Source organism: Pelmatolapia mariae, linkage group LG7 (genome assembly GCF_036321145.2).
Source record: "Pelmatolapia mariae isolate MD_Pm_ZW linkage group LG7, Pm_UMD_F_2, whole genome shotgun sequence".
NCBI classification, from domain to species: Eukaryota; Metazoa; Chordata; class Actinopteri; order Cichliformes; family Cichlidae; genus Pelmatolapia; species Pelmatolapia mariae.
In genome coordinates, this window is record NC_086233.1 from 25,553,467 (window position 1) to 25,575,542 (window position 22,076).

Genomic DNA, 22,076 nt, shown 5'->3' on the forward strand with positions numbered 1-22,076 from the left:
GTGAATTGGAACATGTATTTATGAGTGCTCAAGAGTTAAACACAAATCATTGTACAGATTTATAAATCTTAGTTTATGCTTGTGGATCATATCATAACTAACTGAAACTAATTTAAATCCATAATAAAACATTGTCCTTGATTTGCAAATTATGAGTGTGACAAGTTATCAGTGAATGTGTTTAATAGCAATGCTTATTTTACTGATGGGCATAGGTGCCAAAATCCAAACAGATTGGACTGGATCAATTGGACTGAATTAAATTTTAGCTATAGGTCATTGCAATGCAAATATTACCTGTAGGTTTTTGTTTTAACAAACCCTGGTGTATTTACTTGAGGTATTCCCTTGTAGGGTTAATAATTAACAATATTATTTGGTAAACAGTTACACATTTTAACACATTTTTCAGGTCAACATTGTTGAATCAGTAACATTCATATGTGCATCCACCTTCAGCCAACCGGAGTATGTGTTAATGTCCACTCTTTGTTTTCCCTTCTTTTACATCTACACTATCTACGCCTCCTGCTTTCATCTCCCTCTCACATGCACACCAAAGGTTATAAAGGTAATCGCTTTCTGTAAACGCTTCAAACAGAGCCGACTCAAACAACACTGCTGTTGTCTGTCTCAGCCAAAATGTCTCAAGATTATTCTTATTTTGGATTCTCTTATATAAACAGAAATGCAGAAAATGACGCAAAAAACACCACAGCTCTTAATAATGCTGCAGATATCTCTGTTATTGTGGTGTACTTCCTGGTCGTCTTGGCAGTTGGAGTTTGGGTAAGTTTTGCAATCACTTTTTAAAACTAATTTCTCTGCAATTCCTCAATAATTTTATAAACTGTTTCCAGCTAAGAAGATTTAGGATAGTTTGTATGTTAATGTGTCCTAATGTGTCTTACAAGCCTGATTCTCAAAAAGTCAGGACACTGTGTAAAATGTAAATGAAAGCTAAATGTAATGATTTGAAAATCTCATAAATTCATATTTTATTTCTAGTGGAAATTTCAAATTAACCTGAAAAAACATGTACCATTTTAAAAAAAAATCCTAATTATGAATTGGATGGAGGAATTTTGTCCCATTTTTGTCTAATAATATAAGACTCTAGCTGCTCAACACTCCTGGGTGTTCCTCATATTTTTGCCTAAATGATTTGAGTTGGTGAAAGGTCTGGATTAAGGCCAGGGCAGATCAGTCTTTTCTACTACGAAGATATCCTGTTGTGATAGATGCAATGAGCATTGTCTTGCTGGATTATACAATGCTCTCACTGAAAAAGATGTCATCTGGATGGGAGCATATGTTGCTCTAGAATCTGCACATACAACACCTTGCAGCATTAAAGGTTCCTTTACAGATGTGCAAGCTGCAACGGCATAGGCAGTAAGACACCCTCATACCGTCGAGTGACTGAGTGCTGTTAACAAGCCATGTTTTTCTAAAACGTGCCTTTGTCTTGTTACAGTCTATGGTCCACACTAACAGATCCACTGTAGGTGGCTTCTTCCTTGCAGGGAGGAGTATGGTATGGTGGCCGGTGAGTATCTTTATATTTAGAATTAGATGCTTTACAGTATTCTTCCTGCATTTAGAGCCATTAACAATTTTTTATTGCTGTGTTCAAATGGGTGGAATAAAATGTGATGTAAGCTATCATAAAAGAAGCATTTTATGGCACGGTGGTGGAATGGTTATCATGGTCACGTCACAGCGAGAACGTCCCCAGGTTCAAATCCTGACATGCAATTTAGGATAGCTGATCATTCTACATGAACCATGGATGTGAGATAGATAATGTGCTGTATGAATGTGTGGTTAAAATATGACTGCAAGTCTAAAGCATGTTGAATGCACGGGGTTCTTCCCAGGCACCTGGTTTCATCTCATAAACCTAAAAAATGCATGTTAGGTTCATTAGTGATTCTATACTGACCGTGGATGTGAGGTCAATAAATGTGATGTATGGGTTAGGTTACTAGTCTAGTTTTGAATGGAGATTAAGAACAGTAAAGTCCCATATAAATATGATTTATGGAGTTATTTGAGGTTAACAAACTATCTTAATTACTTCTGAGTAATCAAATGTTTAAATCATTTAATATTTACACAATATACTGAGAATATGGGCTAGCATAAAAAGTAGGGGTGGGAGTCGATTAAAAAAATTTATCTAATTAATTAGAGGCTTTGTAATTAATTAATCTTGATTAATCACATTTAATCGCACAAGAAGTGCAAATGTTTTTTAATTTTAAAGGGTTTTAGTGGACGACAGAATAAATATTAGACATTGACATGAATATTGTCAACTGAAGCTCTTTTAATTTATGGGAAAAAGGGATTTAAACTGTATTTAAATGCAAAACAGAAAAAATAATAATATCCTTGGCCAAAACTGGACACACTTAAAAGTAGAGTTATTTTAAGTACTTTAAGTACATTTTTCAAAAAGGTATTGTCTTTAAATAATAATAACAACAATTTCAACATAAAATGGAGTTTTAATTCTTAAAAAAAAATAAGGCAGAAACATAAGGATTATTTGACCAGCTTCACCTTTAAACTCTGAGTAACCTTAACCAACATTATTTTGTACATTAGGTTAAAACAGTGTGGTCATCGAACATTTTAGTGGAAAAAATAACAAACTCACTGGACTCACAATACCTCCATGCTTATTTACTGTCCACCTCTATCAGCCAGTTACTTAGAAAAAACTAGCCTGTTTACGTTTTCAGAGCTCAAAGCAGTTCTCTTTTTTGTTACAATGTAACCTGGAAGTGAGAACAGTCTCTCACATGGGACAGAAGTGGCAGGACTAATGAAATACTTGCAGGCCAGCACTGGGTTGATCCCTGCTCGACCTGACCACCAGTCTGTCTCGCTGATGGTGATTTTCTGCTCTGTACAAACTCAGGGCCCTGTTACACAGGGCTTCCTCATCTGAATCTGGAGCACAATTTCTAACGCCCTATCTTCTACCACTGATAGTGGTCTACAGTCCAGAGCAATCCATTTTGCGAGAGAATTTGTACGTTTGTCTGATGTTGACTTACTAATTTTGGTCCTGAAACCTGTCATTTCATCAATTTTGGGCTGCCGACACCTTTTGTTGGTACTCAAACTGCTAGCGCTAACAGCTCCCACGGTTTCTGTGCTCGCTGCAACATGTTTTGCATTTAGATGGTACCGTAAGGTTGAAGTGCTTCGGTGGTATGCAAAGTCCCTTTTGCGCTTTCTTCTGATTCTTCCATTTTTGTAACTGTGTGCATCAGTGTAATCAGTATACAAGGAAACCGTGCATTGGTAAAAGTTCCCCTTTGATTCCACTTTGAAATTAATTAATCGCAATTCACAAGTTAAATTCCCACCCCTAATAAAAAGCATAACCAAGTGGAGTCTTAAATGAATTCTTAAATCTACTTAATTTACAAATGTACCTACTGACAGATTTAACTGTGCTCTCCACAGATCGGAGCATCGCTGTTTGCCAGCAATATTGGCAGTGTCCATTTCGTAGGAATTGCTGGTACTGGCGCAGCTGCAGGAATAGCCATTGGTGGATTTGAATGGAATGTGAGTAACTGTTCCTGAGCCACTCATCCATTATCACTTGTTATATAGAAGAATTTCTCGCCTCTGATTCTGTATCAGTTCATGTCAGCTCATAGTTTATTGATTTTTATGAGCGCTCCATTGTGCAGAGGAAAAAAGGATGAAAGTAAACAGGGTTCCTGATTATTGCATATTTGTGTGTTTCAGGCTCTTTTTGCGATTGTTATCCTGGGATGGATTTTTGTGCCCATCTACATTAGAGCTGGGGTAAACAAAAGCCCTCATATATATATTTATTAACCCTTTCTAAATAAGCAATGATTAATGAGTAAAATCTCATGTTTTGTGGATGTATTTAGATCATCACCATGCCTGAGTACTTGAAGAAGAGGTTTGGAGGACAGCGCATTTGCATTTATCTCTCTCTTCTCTCCCTTGTCTTGTATGTCTTCACCAAAATTTCAGTAAGTTCCTGAAAGAAAAGCAGAGAATATTTCTATTGTGCCTGTTTTGGATGGTACTAAATGAAATCCTAATTTTTTTTTCTCCCCATTCAGGCAGATATTTTCTCGGGTGCAATTTTCATCCAGCAGGCCTTTGGGTTGAATATCTACCTCGCTGTTATTGCACTTCTAGCGATTACGGCACTGTACACTGTCACAGGTTTGTACACGGGAGAAAAATCATTTCCTATTTTACTGAACTTACAAACAGACATTCTCCTCATAAACTACCCAAGAAGTAATATCTACAGTTATATTATGACTGGGGGTAAAGTCTTCTCAAGGCCGTACGTGGATATGTAGACACACGCCCCACACACACACACACACACACACACACACACACACACACACACACACAATCGCTCTCTTTCTTCATTGCTGGTTTATCTTTGCTGAGTTGCTGTGGTTGATTGCCCATGGACTATGATAAGCCTGAATTGGCCTTCTGTTGCTGTTTTGTAACAACACATCCACAATTACAAGTTTTAAAGAATGAGTAGTTACATAATGACATGATGAGTTTATTGAAGAGGACTTTTTTTAAAATGTATATTAGTGCTGATAAAACCTCAAGTGATTAAGTGAAGATTTTCACAGACTGATAACATCATATATTTTATCCCAGGTGGACTGGCAGCAGTGATCTACACAGACACTTTACAAACCTTTATCATGCTTATTGGATCATTCATTCTGATGGGCTTTGGTAATATGAAATATTTTACATAAAAATTATTTGCTGGAAAGTTACAAAAATAAATAATAATGTTGATCTAACTTGCACATGATTTTCCTCAGCTTTTAATGAAGTGAAAGGATATGAAAACTTTGAGAAACTCTACATGCAAGCTGTCCCCTCAATCACGGGTAACATCAGTGCAAACTGCTATGAGCCTCGGCCAGACTCCTTCCATCTCTTCAGGGATCCACTTACAGCAGACCTCCCATGGCCTGGTCTCGTGTTTGGACTCACTATTCAGTGCATCTGGTACTTTTGCACTGATCAGGTGAGTTAAGCAAATAAGCACTGGGCAGCTCAACGGCAGTTTTTAGCAACCAGTCTGTAGTCAAAAACTGAGACACATTCAACTGATTACCTCGGTGTGTTTATATACTCATACTGTCAGGCTCTGGAGAGACTCGGAGGCAGACCGTCACTTGAGTTCACAATTTATTTCCACAATACAGACACCAGGTGCGAATATATACAGGTGAGGAGGAGGGGGCACAGGAAGAGGGTCTCCGGAGAACACAGGCACGGAAGGGAAAGGGGCTATGTACAAGATCCTTGCAGCGGCTCAGGTTGGCTTAGACTCCGGCTAGCTCACCCAGTGGTGGTCCCAGGCCGGCGAGAATCTGGCACAGAGAGAAGAACAGGTAAGTCGCAGCACAAAAGAAACTCGAGACGAAGGATTGATTTGCAGTGACACTGACGAGTGTTACTCAATAATCCAGCGAAGAAGCTTTCTCAGCCGCCGCCTTAAGTGAGCGTGGTGATGAGCTGATGAGTCGCAGGTGTTTGAGCCAGGGGCTGGAGTCGTCATGACTCCGCCCCGTAGAGCGCAGTGCACAGGAGGGGAGAGAGAGAGACGCAACATACTTGTAGCCATACAGGGACCGCCGAGGAGGCACAGGGTCATGACAGTACCCCCCCCTCAACGGGAGCCTCTCGGCGACCCACCAGGCTTACCCGGATGCCGCCGGTGAAACTCGCGGAGCAGACCAGGAGCCAGAACCGCCGACCGGGGCACCCAGGAACGTTCCTCTGGCCCGTAGCCCTCCCAGTCCACCAGGTACTGAACGCCCCTCCCCCGCCGCCGAGAGTCCATGACGCGGGTGATGTCAAACACTTCCTGCCCACCCACGAGCCGGGCGGGCGGAGGGGGCCTGGAAGGAGGGCACAATGGGCTGGAGAGCACGGGTTTGACCTGGGAGACATGAAAAACATTGTGGATACGCATGTTGCGAGGCAGCTTTAGACGAACTGACACAGGGTTGACTAGGGCCTCGATCTCGAATGGACCGATGAATGCTGGGGAAAGTTTCTTTGACTCAGCACGAATGGGAACAAAGCGCGAGGAGAGCCATACCTTCTGCCCAACCGTATAGGCCGGTGCAGGGATCCGGCGGCGGTCGGCGAGCACCTTGTTGCGTTCCGCCGTCCGTAGTAGAGCGGCTTGGGTGGACCGCCAGGCCCGGCGGCACCTGCGGAAATGATGTTGTACTGAAGGTACGGTATGCTCACCTTCCACGGCTGGGAACAGGGGTGGTTGGTAGCCTAGTGAAGCTTCGAACGGCGATAGTCCCGTGGCAGAAGAGGTCAGGCAGTTGTGGGCGTACTCGATCCAGGGCAGTTGCTCGCTCCAAGTGGTCTGGTTGTGAGAGACTACACAGCGGAGTGCTGCTTCGAGCTCTTGGTTGGTACGCTCAGTCTGTCCATTGCTCTGAGGGTGGAAGCCCGAAGAGAGACTGACCTTGGCGCCGATCTGTGTGCAGAAGTCCTTCCAAGCCCGAGAGGTGAATTGGGGCCCGCGGTCAGAGACGATGTCCATAGGGATGCCGTGAAGCCGGAAGACGTGGGTGGTGAGCAGCCGGGCGGTCTCCAGGGCCGTAGGAAGCTTCGGGAGGGCGATGAAATGAGCTGCCTTAGAAAAACGATCAACGACAGTTAGGATGGTGGTGTTACCTGATGACGGTGGAAGCCCCGTAATGAAGTCCAGGGCTATGTGGGACCAAGGCCGCCCTGGCGAGGGGAGCGGTTGGAGAAGCCCGGCGGGTGGTTGGCTGGAACGTTTGTTCCGGGCGCATGTGGCACATGCTCCAACGTACTCCCTGGCGTCCTTGTCCAAGGAGGGCCACCAGAAGAATCGCCGGAGGAAGGTGATGGTGCGGCGGGCTCCGGGATGACAAGTGAACCGGGCAGTGTGGCCCCAGTGCAGCACTTGGGCGCGGACGGCCGCAGGGACGAACAACCGACCAGGGGGCCCCGTGCCCGGGTCGGGATCAGTTTCCTGGGCCTCTCGCACGAGAGCTTCGATCTCCCACGTGACTGCTCCAATAACACAGGTAGCTGGTAGAATCGGTTCAGGATCAGGGTCCCCCTCCGTACTGGAGAACTGACGGGAGAGTGCATCGGGCTTCACGTTGCGGGACCCAGGCCTGTAGGTGATGGAAAAATTGAATCTTGTGAAGAAGAGGGCCCACCTGGCTTGCCGGGAGTTTAAGCGTTTGGCGGACCGGATGTACTCAAGGTTCTTGTGGTCGGTCCACACGATGAACGGGTGTTCTGCACCTTCGAGCCAGTGCCTCCACTCCTCCAGAGCCAGTTTGACCGCCAGCAACTCCCGATCACCGATGCCGTAGTTCTGTTCTGCAGGTGAGAGACGATGAGAGAAGAACGCACAGGGATGGAGTGTACCTTGGAATCGTTGTGACAGAACAGCTCCCACTCCAGTGTCTGAAGCATCTACCTCCACCACGAACGGTTGCCTGAGGTCGGGTTGACGGAGGATGGGGGCGGTAGCGAACCTCTCCTTTAGCAGGGAAAAGGCCTCCTGGGCCGAGGGATCCCACTGAAAAGGAACTTTGGGAGAGGTAAGTTTTGTGAGAGGTGAAGCGATCTTACTGTAGTCCTTTATGAAGCGTCGGTAGAAGTTGGCGAATCCTAGGAACCGTTGGAGTTGCTGGCGGTTCGGTGGTTGGGGCCAGTCCACCACAGCCCGGACCTTTTCAGGGTCAGGTTCGAGATCCCCACGAGAGATGATATAGCCAAGGAAGGCCACCGTGTCCACATGAAATTCACATTTCTCTGCCTTAACAAACAGTCGGTTCTCCAGGAGGCGCTGCAGGACCCTCCTCACGTGACTCTCGTGCTCAGCCTGAGACTTAGAAAAAATGAGAATATCATCAAGGTAAACAAAAGCACATCGATTAATAAAATCCCTCAAAACATCGTTAACTAGAGCCTGGAAGACCGCGGGCGCGTTGGTTAAGCCAAAGGGCATGACGAGATACTCGAAGTGTCCGATATGTGTGTTGAAGGCGGTCTTCCACTCATCTCCTTCACGGATTCTCACCAGGTGGTATGCGTTTCGCAGGTCTAGTTTGCTGAACACTGTGGCCCCCTGGAGCAGTTCGAACGCAGAGTTCAGGAGGGGAAGAGGGTATTTGTTTTTCACTGTGATCTTGTTGAGGCCGCGGTAATCAATACACGGCCGGAGTGTTTTGTCTTTCTTGTCAACAAAGAAGAAACCCGCCCCCACTGGAGAAGACGACGGGCGGATTATCCCAGCTGCCAGAGAGTCATTGATGTATCTTTCCATGGTTTCCCTTTCGGGCTGTGTGAGGCTGTAGAGACGGCCAGAGGGCAGGGGAGCCCCAGGGAGAAGATCGATGGCGCAGTCATAGGGCCGGTGTGGTGGAAGCGAGCCCGCCTGATCCTTACTAAAAACGGCTGCGAGGTCATGATAGACGGAAGGAACTGCAGATAACTCTGGCGCCTTTGAAGATCTCACGGGGATGGAAGAAGGGACAGACGGCGAGGCGGCCCGCAGGCAGGTCATGTGGCAGTCTGTACTCCACCCCATGATTTGCTCCTTCTTCCAGTCAATGTGGGGGTTGTGTAGTGAAAGCCAAGGATAACCTAGTATGAGCGGGGTCACAGGTGCTCTAAACACACAGAAGCAAATGTTCTCAACGTGGTTACCGGACAGAGTGAGTGTGACAGGTAAGGTGATGTGTGTGATGTCTGGCAGCCGGTGGCCGGACAGGGCGGACACGCGTAGAGGATGAGGCAGTGGCCGTGTGTCAATGCAGAACTTGGAGACCAGCGACGCATCAATGAAATTCTGTTCGGCACCGGAGTCAATTAACACAGAGAGGGAATGGGACATCGACCGGAGGGTGAGTTTCGCAGACAGCAAGAGACGGGGAAGAGGTTTGTTGCCGGACAGGTCGCCCACCAGTACCCCCTCCATTACTGGCGGGCGCCTCCTTTTGCCAGCGCCGGGCAGGCAGAGATGTAATGCCCCTTGCGGCCGCAATACAAACACTCACCCGCGGAGAACCGGCGTTGACGTTCCGCAGGAGTGAGTCGAGAGCGTCCCAGCTGCATGGGCACCTCCTCCTCGGTTCCGGAGGCTCTAGCCTCCCGTGCGTCGGGCTGGGGGTCCCGAGAAGCCAGCGGCTCGCGAAACGGCTGTCTTCGTGAGCTCTGGCGCGCCCGCAGGCGATCATCCACCTGAATACACAGGGACATTAAAGCGTTGAGAGAAGCAGGTAGCTCACGCAACATTATCTCATCCTTGAGTTCTTCGCGGATATTATTTAACAGAGTGGTCTTCAGAGCCTCAGGTCCCCACTTGGTCTGTGCCGCCAGGGTCCAGAAATCAACAGAAAAGTCAGCCATGCTTCGCTTACCTTGCTTCAGATTAATTAAACGATAGCCGGCAGCCTCCGTACTCGAGCCTTTGTCAAACACCGACTTGAAACGAGACAGGAAGTCATCGTAAGACATTCCGGGGCAAGCCTGCAGCTGGGCCTGGGCCCAGGCCAGGGCCCGATCTCGTAGTAGCTGGGTGATGTAAGCAATCTTAACTCCGTCAGTAACAAACACATGCGGTAATAGTTGGAACTGCATGGAACACTGCAACAGAAATCCCGCACATTTTCCCATCTCCCCAGAAAAGGCCTCAGGTGAAGGCAAAAGCTTATCCAGCGACACCGCGGAAGCTACTGGAGCTAACGCGCTAGCAGCCGGAGTAGCAGTGGCTGCAGTAGTGACGGCAGGAGCGTGTGTTACCTGGGGAGGGGCTGCAGGAAGCGGGTTGTCGGCCAGAGGAATCCGCTGGGCGAAAGCCTGAGTCAGCGACGCCACTTCTCCACTAAGCCTTACTAGCATTTGTTCGTGTCGGTGCAGAAGCTCCTCCAGGGACATGGGGGCTGTCGCGGCCGAGGCTGGGTCTGCCGAGTCCATAACGATGGCTGGATTATTCTGTCAGGCTCTGGAGAGACTCGGAGGCAGACCGTCACTTGAGTTCACAATTTATTTCCACAATACAGACACCAGGTGCGAATATATACAGGTGAGGAGGAGGGGGCACAGGAAGAGGGTCTCCGGAGAACACAGGCACGGAAGGGAAAGGGGCTATGTACAAGATCCTTGCAGTGGCTCAGGTTGGCTTAGACTCCGGCTAGCTCACCCAGTGGTGGTCCCAGGCCGGCGAGAATCTGGCACAGAGAGAAGAACAGGTAAGTCGCAGCACAAAAGAAACTCGAGACGAAGGCTTGATTTGCAGTGACACTGACGAGTGTTACTCAATAATCCAGCGAAGAAGCTTTCTCAGCCGCCGCCTTAAGTGAGCGTGGTGATGAGCTGATGAGTCGCAGGTGTTTGAGCCAGGGGCTGGAGTCGTCATGACTCCGCCCCGTAGAGCGCAGTGCACAGGAGGGGAGAGAGAGAGACGCAACATACTTGTAGCCATACAGGGACCGCCGAGGAGGCACAGGGTCATGACACATACTAAGTTCTACTATTTCTATATGAACAGATCAGTTGAAAGAAATTCATGTTCAAGGTGTTGAAAATGAGTTTTGGATCCAGCTATGCATAAACAGGGTGAAGCAGAGATGAGGAGGACCTGGGTTGCATGAATAGGAATCATAATGGCAGAATGACAGACAAGCACTGAGATTTAAAGTATGCAGAGAGGAGAGTAGCAAGGAGAGTATGGCGTTATTTTTGTGCCACTATTCTGAGCACACGTAAAAAAAAAAAAAAAACTTTGAGCGCACATAAAAAAATTTGCAGGTGCAAGTGTTGCATTTTGAGGAGAAATTTATTTTGAGCAAAGAAAAGCTAAATTTGAGTGAACAAAATTCATTGCTGCGTGCAAGAAATGTATTTCAGTGTTTGCTATTATCCACACACACACACACACACAATAGCAGCCCCTCTCGCTCAGTTTTTGCATTTGCGCTTGCTCGCAATGTGTTGCTTGCGCTCTCAACATTTCTGCCCGTGCGCGTTCAACTCTTTCTGTACACCGTTATATTTGTGCCACAAAACCAGCCAATCACAGACTTGGATGCAAAAAAATCTGATTGGCTGTTTTGGTCTCCAATCAGCTCGAAATGACGAAATGCAATATCCCAGAATGCATTTCGTCCAAAACTCAAATGAGGCAGTGGCGGAGGAACACGGAGTGGCGGAGTTTGAAATATTACTCTTTCTGGGTCACAAAATAAACTTTTAAGATATTTTCATGTGAGAATGGTGCTGTGTAAACTTCAAATATCTGCTCAATTTATCAGGACATCACATATTTGCAAAAGTGCTCTAATGTTTTCGGAGACGCCTGTTACCCACCAGCTGACCGCATAGCTGGACTGGCCATTGGGCATACCGGGAATTTGCCCGGTGGGCCGATGGTGATTTTTCATTTTTATGTTTGTTTGTTTTTTTAAAACGGTATAAACAATGAAAGGTGGTGGATTAGCCACTTGGTCATGATCAACTCTGGGCTGGACCAATTACAATACATCCGTATTGAGGTGAAAAGGAACGCGATTTGTCCTGTACTTCAGCTAGAATGACAAAAAGACACAAAGCTGGAGTTATTCTGTGTTTTTGCTGCACAACTGCCTGTTCTTCTCTCATTCTTTCCCCTCCCTCTCCTGTTGCTACTTCAATCATGAAACTGATCAATGATCAGCTGATCGGCCTTTCTGCCACAAGTCCCGTCTCTCCACTTTGCGCCAGAAAGAGGAAACCAGCGGATGTCGCGCTAAACAACAGCAGCATGTTCAAGCTTGATCAGCTGTTGTTAGAATGTATTTAATATTACTTTCTAACAACAGCTGATGTTTGCTGGAGCCACAGCTGTAAAGCTGCTGCTCATGATATCGGTTTGGATATGTGGTGAGAGGGAAACATGAAGGTGATACAAATCATACATATATACCAACAGCGTTTGTTTTAGTTCAAAGGCTTTATGGTTTTTCCTATAATACCTGGTGGTGTAGTCGGCCGATTTTTTGTCAGTTCAGCCTTATATATTATGGTAAATGGCCTGTATTTGTATAGCGCTTTACAAGTCCCTAAGGACCCCAAAGCACTTTACACATTCAGTCATCCACCCATTCACACACTGGTGATGGCAAGCTACATTGTAGCCACCCTGGGGCGCACTGACAGAGGCGAGGCTGCCGGACACTGGCGCCACCGGGCCCTCTGACCACCACCAGTAGGCAACGGGTGAAGTGTCTTGCCCAAGGACACAACGACCGAGACTGTCCGAGCCGGGGCTCAAACCGGCAACCTTCCGATTACAGGACGAACTGCCAGCTCTTGAGCCACGATCGCCCTGTTTAACCCGAGTAGTGATGTGTCGGTCGCGAACGAAACGGCTCTTAGAGCCGCATCTTTGAAGTGAACGACACGAGCCGACTCCTTATCGCGAGCCGTGGGGTTTTTGTTTTTTCTTTCTCTCACCCTCTCTCTCGCACTTTTTTTCCGCTTCACTCCGCATGCGAGCCTTGTGCTTTGCACTGGGAAGAGGGGGGAGGGGCGGTAGTTACACTCAGTAGCACAGGAACAGAGCGGGAGGGAGAGACAGAGAAAGAGAGCCAGGGACAACAACGTCACATTAGAAAGGTATAGTAATCATCCACAACTATTTTCAGTTGCAGATGATAAAGGATTCAGAAAGTGTATTCATGCAGGCCCATATGACAGAGAAAGTGCATCTTCTTTTTGTTTTCATATTTTAATTTATATTTAATTGTGTTGTGGTTTGCAGTGTTTTGTGTTGTTTCACTTTAAATTTGTTTAAAAGTAAAAAGCTGAAAATTTAAATAGTTAAAAGTTGAAATGTGAATAGTTGGTTTTTGTATTATATGATTTATTTATTACATTTTATGTGGAGTGAATAAATAAAAGTATATTTACGGTGGCTCCTAGAGACAAAGCACGTACAAACTTCAAAACACGTACGAACTCTGAAGCACGTACAAACTCCAAAACACGTAAAAACTCCAAAACACGTACAAACTCCGAAGCACGTACAAACCCTGAAGCACGTACAAACACCAAAACACGTAAAAACTCCAAAACACGTAAAAACTCAGAAGCACATAAATCCAGAAGAACGTAAAAACTCCAAAACACGTACAAAAGACAAAAGAAGTGCTCCAGGATGCTATGCGCAGTGTTGAGCTTTTGTTACTTAGTGGCTACACAAGCCAGCAAGCACCAACGACCGGATTTGGTGTGTGGTAGTAACAGGTAAATGAACATTTTTTTAAAAATTATTTGAATATATATGTGTGCTTGTGTATAAATACACAAACAACACGCATATGCTTTCAATTGTGTAATTTAAGTGATCTAGGTAGCTCTGTTTTGGAAGTTCAGTTAACACTAGAAATGTGTTTTGGAGTTTGTAGGCGTTTTGTCTCTAGGGGCCACTGTATATATTTATATATAAACATATATAAATAAAACCACTTTTTTTTTTTACATTAGTAATTCCTTTTGTGCATAATTTCATATTATTGTTAATAATAAATTAATTAAAGCAACAAAACAACCTGAAGAGCCGGTTAGGAGCCGAAAGAGCCGGCTCTTTTTAGTGAGTCGAGCTGAAAGAGCCGGATCTCTAAAAAGAGCCGGTAATCCCATCACTAAACCCGAGTGACCACCGGTCAGCTAGTGGGTAACAGGCATCTCTGAAAACATTAGAGCACTTTTGCAAATATGTGATGTCCTGATAAATCGAGCAGATATCTGAAGCTTACACAGCACCATTCTCGCATGAAAATATCTTAAAAGTTTATTTTGTGATCAGAAAGAGTAATATTTCAAACTCCGCCACTCTGTGTTGCTCCGCCACTGCCTCATTTGAGTTTTGGACGAAATGCATTCTGGGATATTGCATTTCGTCATTTCGAGCTGATTGGAGACCAAAACAGCCAATCAGATTTTTTTGCATCCAAGTCTGTGATTGGCTGGTTTTGTGGCACAAATATAACGGTGTACAGAAAGAGTTGGACGCGCACGGGCAGAAATGTTGAGAGCGCAAGCAACACATTGCGAGCAAGCGCAAATGCAAAAACCGAGCGAGAGGGGCTGCTATTGTGTGTGTGTGTGTGTGTGGATAATAGCAAACACTGAAATGCATTTCTTGCACGCAGCAATGAATTTTGTTCACTCAAATTTAGCTTTTCTTCGCTCAAAATAAATTTCTCCTCAAAATGCAACACTTGCACCTGCAAATTTTTTTACGTGCGCTCAGAATAGTGGCACAAAAATAATACCATAGGAGAGGGCAGGGAAAAATGGCTGGACAAGAGCAAGGATGTCAGGACTGAGTCTGATGTGGGAAGTGGATGTAAAGAATAGACCAAATAGAAAAGCAGGTAGATGAGTGATTATAGATCTTCCCTATTAATCTTATGTGTAAAGTTATCTCATTAACAAAAGATTATTTGAAAGAACCGATCCATGATTTATTAAGACACAGAATTCAATTAAGTTATTTGGCAATTAGACTCAGATGACCCATCATACCAGATTACAAATCCAGAGATGATTTAAATTAAAACAAGAGTTCACAAAAGAAAAACATAAGAGCCTGGGAAGATCAGTTTTGTATAATATAAAGCACATTAAAATTAGCAGCTACATGACCAAAGGAACAGAATATAGTCAACTGATGAAAAAGTCCAGATAGCAAACAGGAAAAAGGGAAGCAGGACAGAAAATGAGCCTGCGATAAAAGCTCAAGGGCCATCAGAGGCCAGCAGAGAGTGATATGAACCTGCAATAAGATTTGTGGGTTGACAGAGGTGAGTAGGGAAAAAAAGGCCTGTAATAAGGCTGGAAAGCTGTTGGAGGCCAGGCCAGAGCCTGCATTAAGGCTGCAATGTAACAGAGGTCAGGAAAGGAGGAGAGAGAGAATTTTGGCTCAAGGCCTGTCAGAGGCCAGAAGAGAGTGTGAGCCTGCGCTAAGACTTAAGGGCCATCAGAGGCCAGGACGGAAAGCAGAAAATCTCAAAAAGGCTGAGAGTTCAGGAAAGAAGAGAGAGCCTACAATATCGCTCAAGGGCCAATGGAGGCCAGGAGGAAGAGCACAGAACCTGCAAAAGGCTGAGAATTGACAATGGTCAGGAGATACAAGAGAGTCTGCAATAATGCTGGAAAACCATTTGAGGCAAGGAGAGCAGAGAGAGAGCCTACAAAAAGATTGTAGACTAATGAAGCCCAGAGAACAAAGTACTTATAAACAGTAATAGAAATTTGAATTAAGGTGGAAAAAGGCTAAAACTCGCTGTATGTCTTCTTACCAAGAATTTAACATTTGAGTGACTTTAACATGAGGAGCAGAAACCACAGATAAAGAAGACATGGATGAAGAGAGAAAACACATGGATACAGCATGATGCTGGAATTTAAGAAGAATAGGCTAATGCTGATCATAACAAGACAAGGTACAAAGCCTTGTGAAGCTGCTGAAGCACCACCTGCCTAGCCTAGAGGTAGCAACCTTACTCAGAGCGGAAAGAGTGGTGCGGCTGGTCAAATAGAATAGGGTGGTTTTGCTCCATGATGAGCACTCCTTGTCTTGCACTCAGGGCCCCATCATCAACCATAGACCCTCAACCCAACTTGAGAGACCACTGAGGAATCTTCAAAGCCAACTCAATGACAGTGTCATCTCCCCCAACAATTCAAAGATTTTGACATGGACATGTGAGGTTTGGAGACAGCTAACCACCTAGTTGGGGGATCTCATAAGCTGACGAGGTAGGCCCTCGTTGATGCAAGTTCCCAGCAGAAACATGCTTACTGTATGATTTAGGGTGAAAGGTCTTGTACCTGGGGAGCAGGTGTGGGCCTTCAACCCGGAGAGAAAGATAAGCCATTCTCCTAAACTGATGAGCCAGTGCGTTGGACTCTGCAATGTGCATGACAGACTGTCAGATGTGGTTTACAGGGTGTGGCTGGTCAAAAAGAAAAGGGTGGTTGTGCTCCATCGTGACTGTCATGCACTCAGGGCTCCAGCACTAACTCTAGACTCTCAACCCAACTTGAGAGACCACTGAGGAATCTTCTAATCTGACTCAACGACAGTGTCACTTCCCCCAACATCTCAAAGATTTTGACACAGACATGTGGGTTGTTGGAGACAGCTAACCACCTAGGTGAGGGCTGTGTGGAGTGTGGGAGTGTCTAAATCTAATTTCCCATCATGCCTCTGGAACACTGTGTTTCATATTGAATTTAAGAAATTTATGTTTACTGTTATGGTTATGTAGCTGTTATAGTTTGTTCCATGCTGCAGGTCTGTTTAGACTTATACGTGTTCTTTATGATGGAAAAGAGACGTATATGTTATAAGTTATGCACAGGGATAGTAACCTGCTGGAAGCACAGTGTTAGTATGCTTTTTAAATGCAGAAAAAAAGAGAACAGCCTTTGGAGTTGTAGGGTTTACAGCAGTATTTGAAGATTCAGTGCCTCCTTGTGAGTTTCTTGCTTTTTGATTTCTCAGCTTGCTGCAATATTGTGCAATTACAATACTTCACATTGAATCTGGGTATATGAGTAAATGTATTTTGTTGCTTACCACCACTGAATTGTAGGTGATTGTGCAGCGGTGCCTCTCTGCCAAGAGTCTCTCTCACGTGAAAGGAGGTTGTATCCTATGTGGTTACCTGAAGATACTGCCCATGTTCCTCATGGTTTTCCCCGGGATGATTAGCAGGATCCTGTACACAGGTGAGTGTGGTGTGTGGTTTTAAGAGTTTGTTGTATGTAACTTATGTAGCAAGCTTACTGGTATATTTAAAGTTGTGATAAACAGACATACTGTGGATTTTCTTGCCTTTAATCTAGATGTGGTAGCATGTGTGGATCCAGACGAATGTGAAAAACACTGTGGGACCAGGGTGGGCTGCAGCAACATTGCGTATCCGAAACTAGTCGTCGAACTCATGCCTAAAGGTTGGTGACCTTTGTTTTATTAACTTTAAATAATTGCAGATTTTTTTATATTTCTACTTTTTAATCTGTTACTCTATTTCAGGCTTGCGAGGTCTTATGCTGTCTGTGATGCTGGCCTCTTTGATGAGCTCCCTTACCTCTATCTTCAACAGTGCCAGTACTCTCTTCACCATGGACATCTACACTAGAATCCGTCGCTCTGCTAGTGAGAAGGAACTTATGATTGCTGGCAGGTAAAACACATTTTTGTTGTTGTGTCTGATACAATGATTGTCTAAAGTGTTGAATACTGATTGCATTTTTTCAACTATGTACAGAGTGTTTATCTTGGCCCTGATTGGTGTGAGCATAGCATGGATTCCAGTGGTGCAGGCAGCCCAAAGTGGTCAGCTTTTTGTCTACACTCAATCCATCACCAGTTACCTTGCCCCACCTGTTGCAGCTGTCTTCTTGCTTGCCATTTTTTGCAAACGTGTCAATGAGACTGTGAGTTGCCTCCTTGATTCAATGTTTGCTTGCCTTTTTCATGAAATAAAAAAGAAATCTGTTCTTCAGTGCGGTTTTGCGCAGTGAAAGAATCCTTCACATACCTCTGGGATTTAGTCAGGAAAATGTTATCAAGAGCAAAGCTTTTGTCATTTGACACTTTAAGAAAAACAGTTTACGTTTTTGCTGAGTGTTAGGGATAAATGATTAAACCAATCTGTAAGTCTGTAGAGAAAAATAAGCCAAGTAGTTCATAGCTCGGCTCAGTAGATGGACTGGGAATAAAATAGAGCTGTCAGAGTGCTTCTTGGCAAAGGTAGTTATTTCCACCCACAACCACTGAAAAAGTTCAATTATTAATAAGTTGTTTAATTATTACAAAATTTTCCACATCATGATTGAAATGTAAAACCAACAGATTAAAATGCAACATTGCTGTAAGCGCTAGGCCACCACAAACTATTCATCCCCGTGGTATCTTGGCAGACACTTACTACTTAAAACTCAGCAAGTCAGAAGGATTGTGAGCCCCTGCTTTCAAAGTCTGTATTCATAATTAAATTGCAAAATTTAATTGTCTTATAATTATCTCTGGTTTCCATATAAATAGTCACTTTCTATGTGTTGAGAATCAGCTTGCGTAACATCCCAGTAGGTCCTGGCCAAAAAATAGTATTACACTTGGGCAAAAGTGGTAAATATTCCTTCATGAACTGTCCAACTAAATTTTGTAGACACATTTTTTATATTTTGGATGTGTACATATTAAACACAGGATGCATGTTAGCTAACAAGAGTTACAAATGCCGGTATGTTAATATACTGTAAGAATCATGATTCCAGCTTCCTGTTTAATATGCATCCAAATGTAGCGCTGATTCAATCTCACTTTTAGCAAGGAGCATTTATCCAAAACTATTTCTTCAAATACAATATTATATACGTATATATGTTGCTATCTATTACTATATTACTATATTGTATTTATTTACCATTTTTAAAACCTTTAAACTTTTTAAAAGTATTTCAATATAAAGTAATATTTGTCCTTTTTTCTTTCTTTCCACAGGGTGCATTTTATGGCCTCATAATTGGGCTGTGTATTGGCTTGAGCAGGATGATTACTGAGTTTATTTATGGGACAGGTAGCTGTGCTATCCCCAGTAACTGTCCCACTATCATATGTGGAGTTCACTACCTTTACTTTGGGCTCATTCTGTTTGTCATCTCCGGCATCGTCATGCTGGCAGTGTCTCTCATGACCAAACCTATTGACGACAAACATGTAAGTTTTTAATTTAAGACACCAAAATACCAATGCACCCATATATTTTTCTCTGTTGCTCCATTCATGCTGATGACACCCTACCATATATTTTCTCCACATCTACAACACCTCCTGACCTCTCATGATCCTGTCTGACACTCTCTTCACTTCTACAACAGTATACACATACTCTTACAGGGCTCTACACTAGCTCTACGCCAGTTGCACCAGCACAAAAGTTAGGCACACCCAAATTTTTCAACCGCATTGCTTAACACCACAGTTTTAGATGTGCACTTTTTTTTTGGGGGGGGGGGGGGGGGGGGGGAATTGCTGTCCATACAGACAATATTGATTTGTAAATGATTAACTAACAATCTTGTCAACACAAAGTTCTTTATTTGGAGCACAGTTGTACAAGAAAGATAAGTTACTGAAAAAGTGGTTGTTCTTAAAGTGCATTGGCATTCTTTGGTAATATTGTAGACAAAATTAAACTTAATCATCACATCGGCCTCTTCTGACGACCTGTTTGTTGCTGCCTGCCACTGAAAGGCAGTGGGGAGAGGGGACTCTTGGGCAGTGCATTTATCACAGCATATAATGTGTTTTCTGGATATATGTATTTTTTCAGCGTTTAGATACTGATGGCTCCGTGTCAGAGCACTGGCTATGAATTTCAGACGGATCAGGCCTTAACTTAACAAAAAAGTTGTCAATCATTCTTTTCATCTTTTCTTATTACCCACAGCTACATCCACTTCTGTCGGGCCTAGGCTACTCACTAGAGCTGGGTATCATCACCGTTTTCTATAATCCATTCAATTCGATTCAACTTTGCCTCAGACAGTCAGAAATATTATAATTCTGATCATTTATCAGTACTGATACATGTGTGACTTCATCAGAATTGTGAGCATCACAGCAGATGCCTTTGTGTCAAAGTAACTGAGAATAAAACACAGAAAAACATGAAGGAGATTTTCCTGGCCTGGCTTTTTATAACAGAAAACTTAAAAGAAAACTTAAATTTAAAATTATTCTGCAATACTCTGCAATTTTACATAATTTTAAAAAGTTTAAATTTCTTCAGTATTGACCAGCAGAAATTAGGCTTTATGTCCGAGGTCATTTAAGTAAAGTAAAAATTAAAAAAAATAAAAGACAGCGGCCGACAGCGCTGTAAACAACGGTAGACTGGTGGGTAATAAGCGAATGAATAATACCGAAAACAGAGACTTGAGATGAGAAACTGTTCTTGAAGTACAGAGAGAGAGAGAGAGAGAGAGCTGTGCATGAAGTGTGATTATATCGTGGTGGAAGAAAAAAAAAACAGCAAAAGTAAGAGCGAATTAATGACGACATTTATCAAATGTGAATCGTAGTTTGGATCTTCTTTTGCTGCTGGTTCAGTGAATTTTGGTTGGAGAGAGACAAAACCTGCAGCTCTGTGTACCTGCTCTCATTTGCTGTTTGGTGGTTGTTGAAATTGTTTTGTGAGCTTTAACCTGAGATTCTGGCATTTCTGGCAAAATACGTTTATATTTAAAAGTCGATTCAGATTTAATAAATCGATATCGCTTTATTCAAGCAACTCACCTCTCTCTATCCGCCTGCACTTTCAAACGTACTCACGAAAGGCTACAGGAATATCTGGACCAATCAGAGAGGTCCCGCCCCTGACTATCCCTGATTGGTTTAGGCCACCACAGAGGCATAATGTGTGTCTGTTGTTGACCACACAGAGACTTTCAGAGTTGCGGAGTCTTTTTTTTCACTCGAACAGTTGGTCGCACCAGTGCGACCTAAGATTTTTTTTAGTCGCACCATTGAAATTGGTCCCACTCTAGAGTTTGAATCCATCTCCAGTGCTCTTGGCCTTGCTTCTATTCCATCTACTCTTTTGCACACAATACATCTACCTTCTTCATTATATCAGCCAGCTCTCTCCCTTTACCAGCCATGGTTGTTACCAGCCTACATTTAAAGTTGCCTCTACACTCCTGTTTTTTTCTTCTATCTTGCTGCCTCCTAACACACCTTCCCTCTGTCCTCATCCTCCAGCTTCCACCAGACTGACCTAGTATGGAAATTTAACCTGCTTTAACCTTCATATCTGCTGAGTCTCCTTGTTAAACTGTGTTTAATCAGTTATTAAGAAGTAAAATAAAATGATACATTTTCTGATAATATTTTTCACCACATTTTGTGCTGTTTGACTAGTTGTATCGACTGTGCTGGAGCCTGAGGAACTGTACAGAGGAGAGGGTCGATCTTGAGATGGATGATTGGACTGATAACCAAGATTCCAACAGTGTGGACTCAGACGGTAATGAGCTGACATACGCAGCAGAGTAAAATATAACACAGTAAATATGCATTCGTACATATAAACAAATACATGCAAACTTTCGTTTGTCTTGTTTCTTCTTTTGCAGATGATGAGCCTGGCTTCTTGAAGAAAGCGGTGATGTGCTTCTGCGGCCTGGAAACCAAAAAAGCCCCCAAGCTGACTAAAGAAGAAGAGGAAGAGCTGAAAAGGAAGCTGACAGACACCTCAGAGGTGCCTCTGTGGAGGAACGTAGTCAATGTCAACGCCGTCATCCTTCTGTGTGTGGCTGTGTTCTGTCATGCCTATTTTGGCTAAGAGTCAGCTGATTTCAACTGCTCTCCGACTCTCTAATTTATACAAATTTAACAGACTGCTCAGTAGGCCTCAGCCCTAAAACCCTGTTTAAACCTTATATGTTTAGAGCACTGTGTTTTTCTTTATCGCTTCTTGGTATTTAAAAGTTTAAGTGAACCAGTAGACAGTAATATATTAATACATATTAGACTTAAAAAATGTTGAAGAAGTGCATAAATATTTACACATTTGTATGCTATTTATCGTTCTAAAATGTCTGAAGATCATTTGGGCTAAGTATGAATTTTCTTCTTTATCTTAATAGTAAATTTGAAATATTTTGTGAATGAAGCTGCAGGTTAGCCTTCACTTGTAAAGAACAATCCAGCACTGTGATCTGTGATCACCTTTGGGCTCTTGTTTGTGTATTCTGAACCATTATTACATTTAGCTTTCATTGCAGTGGTCACCAGGACATAAAAAAAAAAACATGTGTATAAAATCACTATTCACATCAGACAAAAACACTTCAAAAGTTTATCCTCAAATAATGTATCATAACGTTTCTTCTACCTCCATCTTTTCCATTGTAGAACTCGCTCATAGAGTAACACTCTGATG

General features: G+C 43.7%; 1 protein-coding gene across 2 annotated transcripts; it reads left to right on the forward strand.

Annotated features, from left to right (window-relative positions):
* Window positions 1-642: 642 nt before the first annotated feature.
* LOC134632091 (sodium/glucose cotransporter 1-like) lies at window positions 643-21,476 on the forward strand. 2 transcript variants are annotated; one of them, XM_063480683.1, is made up of 15 exons: window positions 643-789; window positions 1,478-1,549; window positions 3,484-3,588; window positions 3,775-3,834; window positions 3,927-4,031; window positions 4,125-4,230; window positions 4,699-4,779; window positions 4,872-5,080; window positions 16,716-16,851; window positions 16,969-17,076; window positions 17,159-17,309; window positions 17,394-17,562; window positions 18,632-18,847; window positions 21,053-21,158; window positions 21,268-21,476. In XM_063480683.1, exons 1-15 carry the CDS (start codon window positions 643-645, stop codon window positions 21,474-21,476), a joined length of 1,980 nt encoding a protein of 659 aa, XP_063336753.1. The 2 variants fall into 2 exon arrangements, with proteins under 2 accessions (XP_063336753.1, XP_063336754.1); XM_063480684.1 differs by having other exon boundaries at window positions 706-789; window positions 21,053-21,178; window positions 21,276-21,476.
* Window positions 21,477-22,076: the final 600 nt, after the last annotated feature.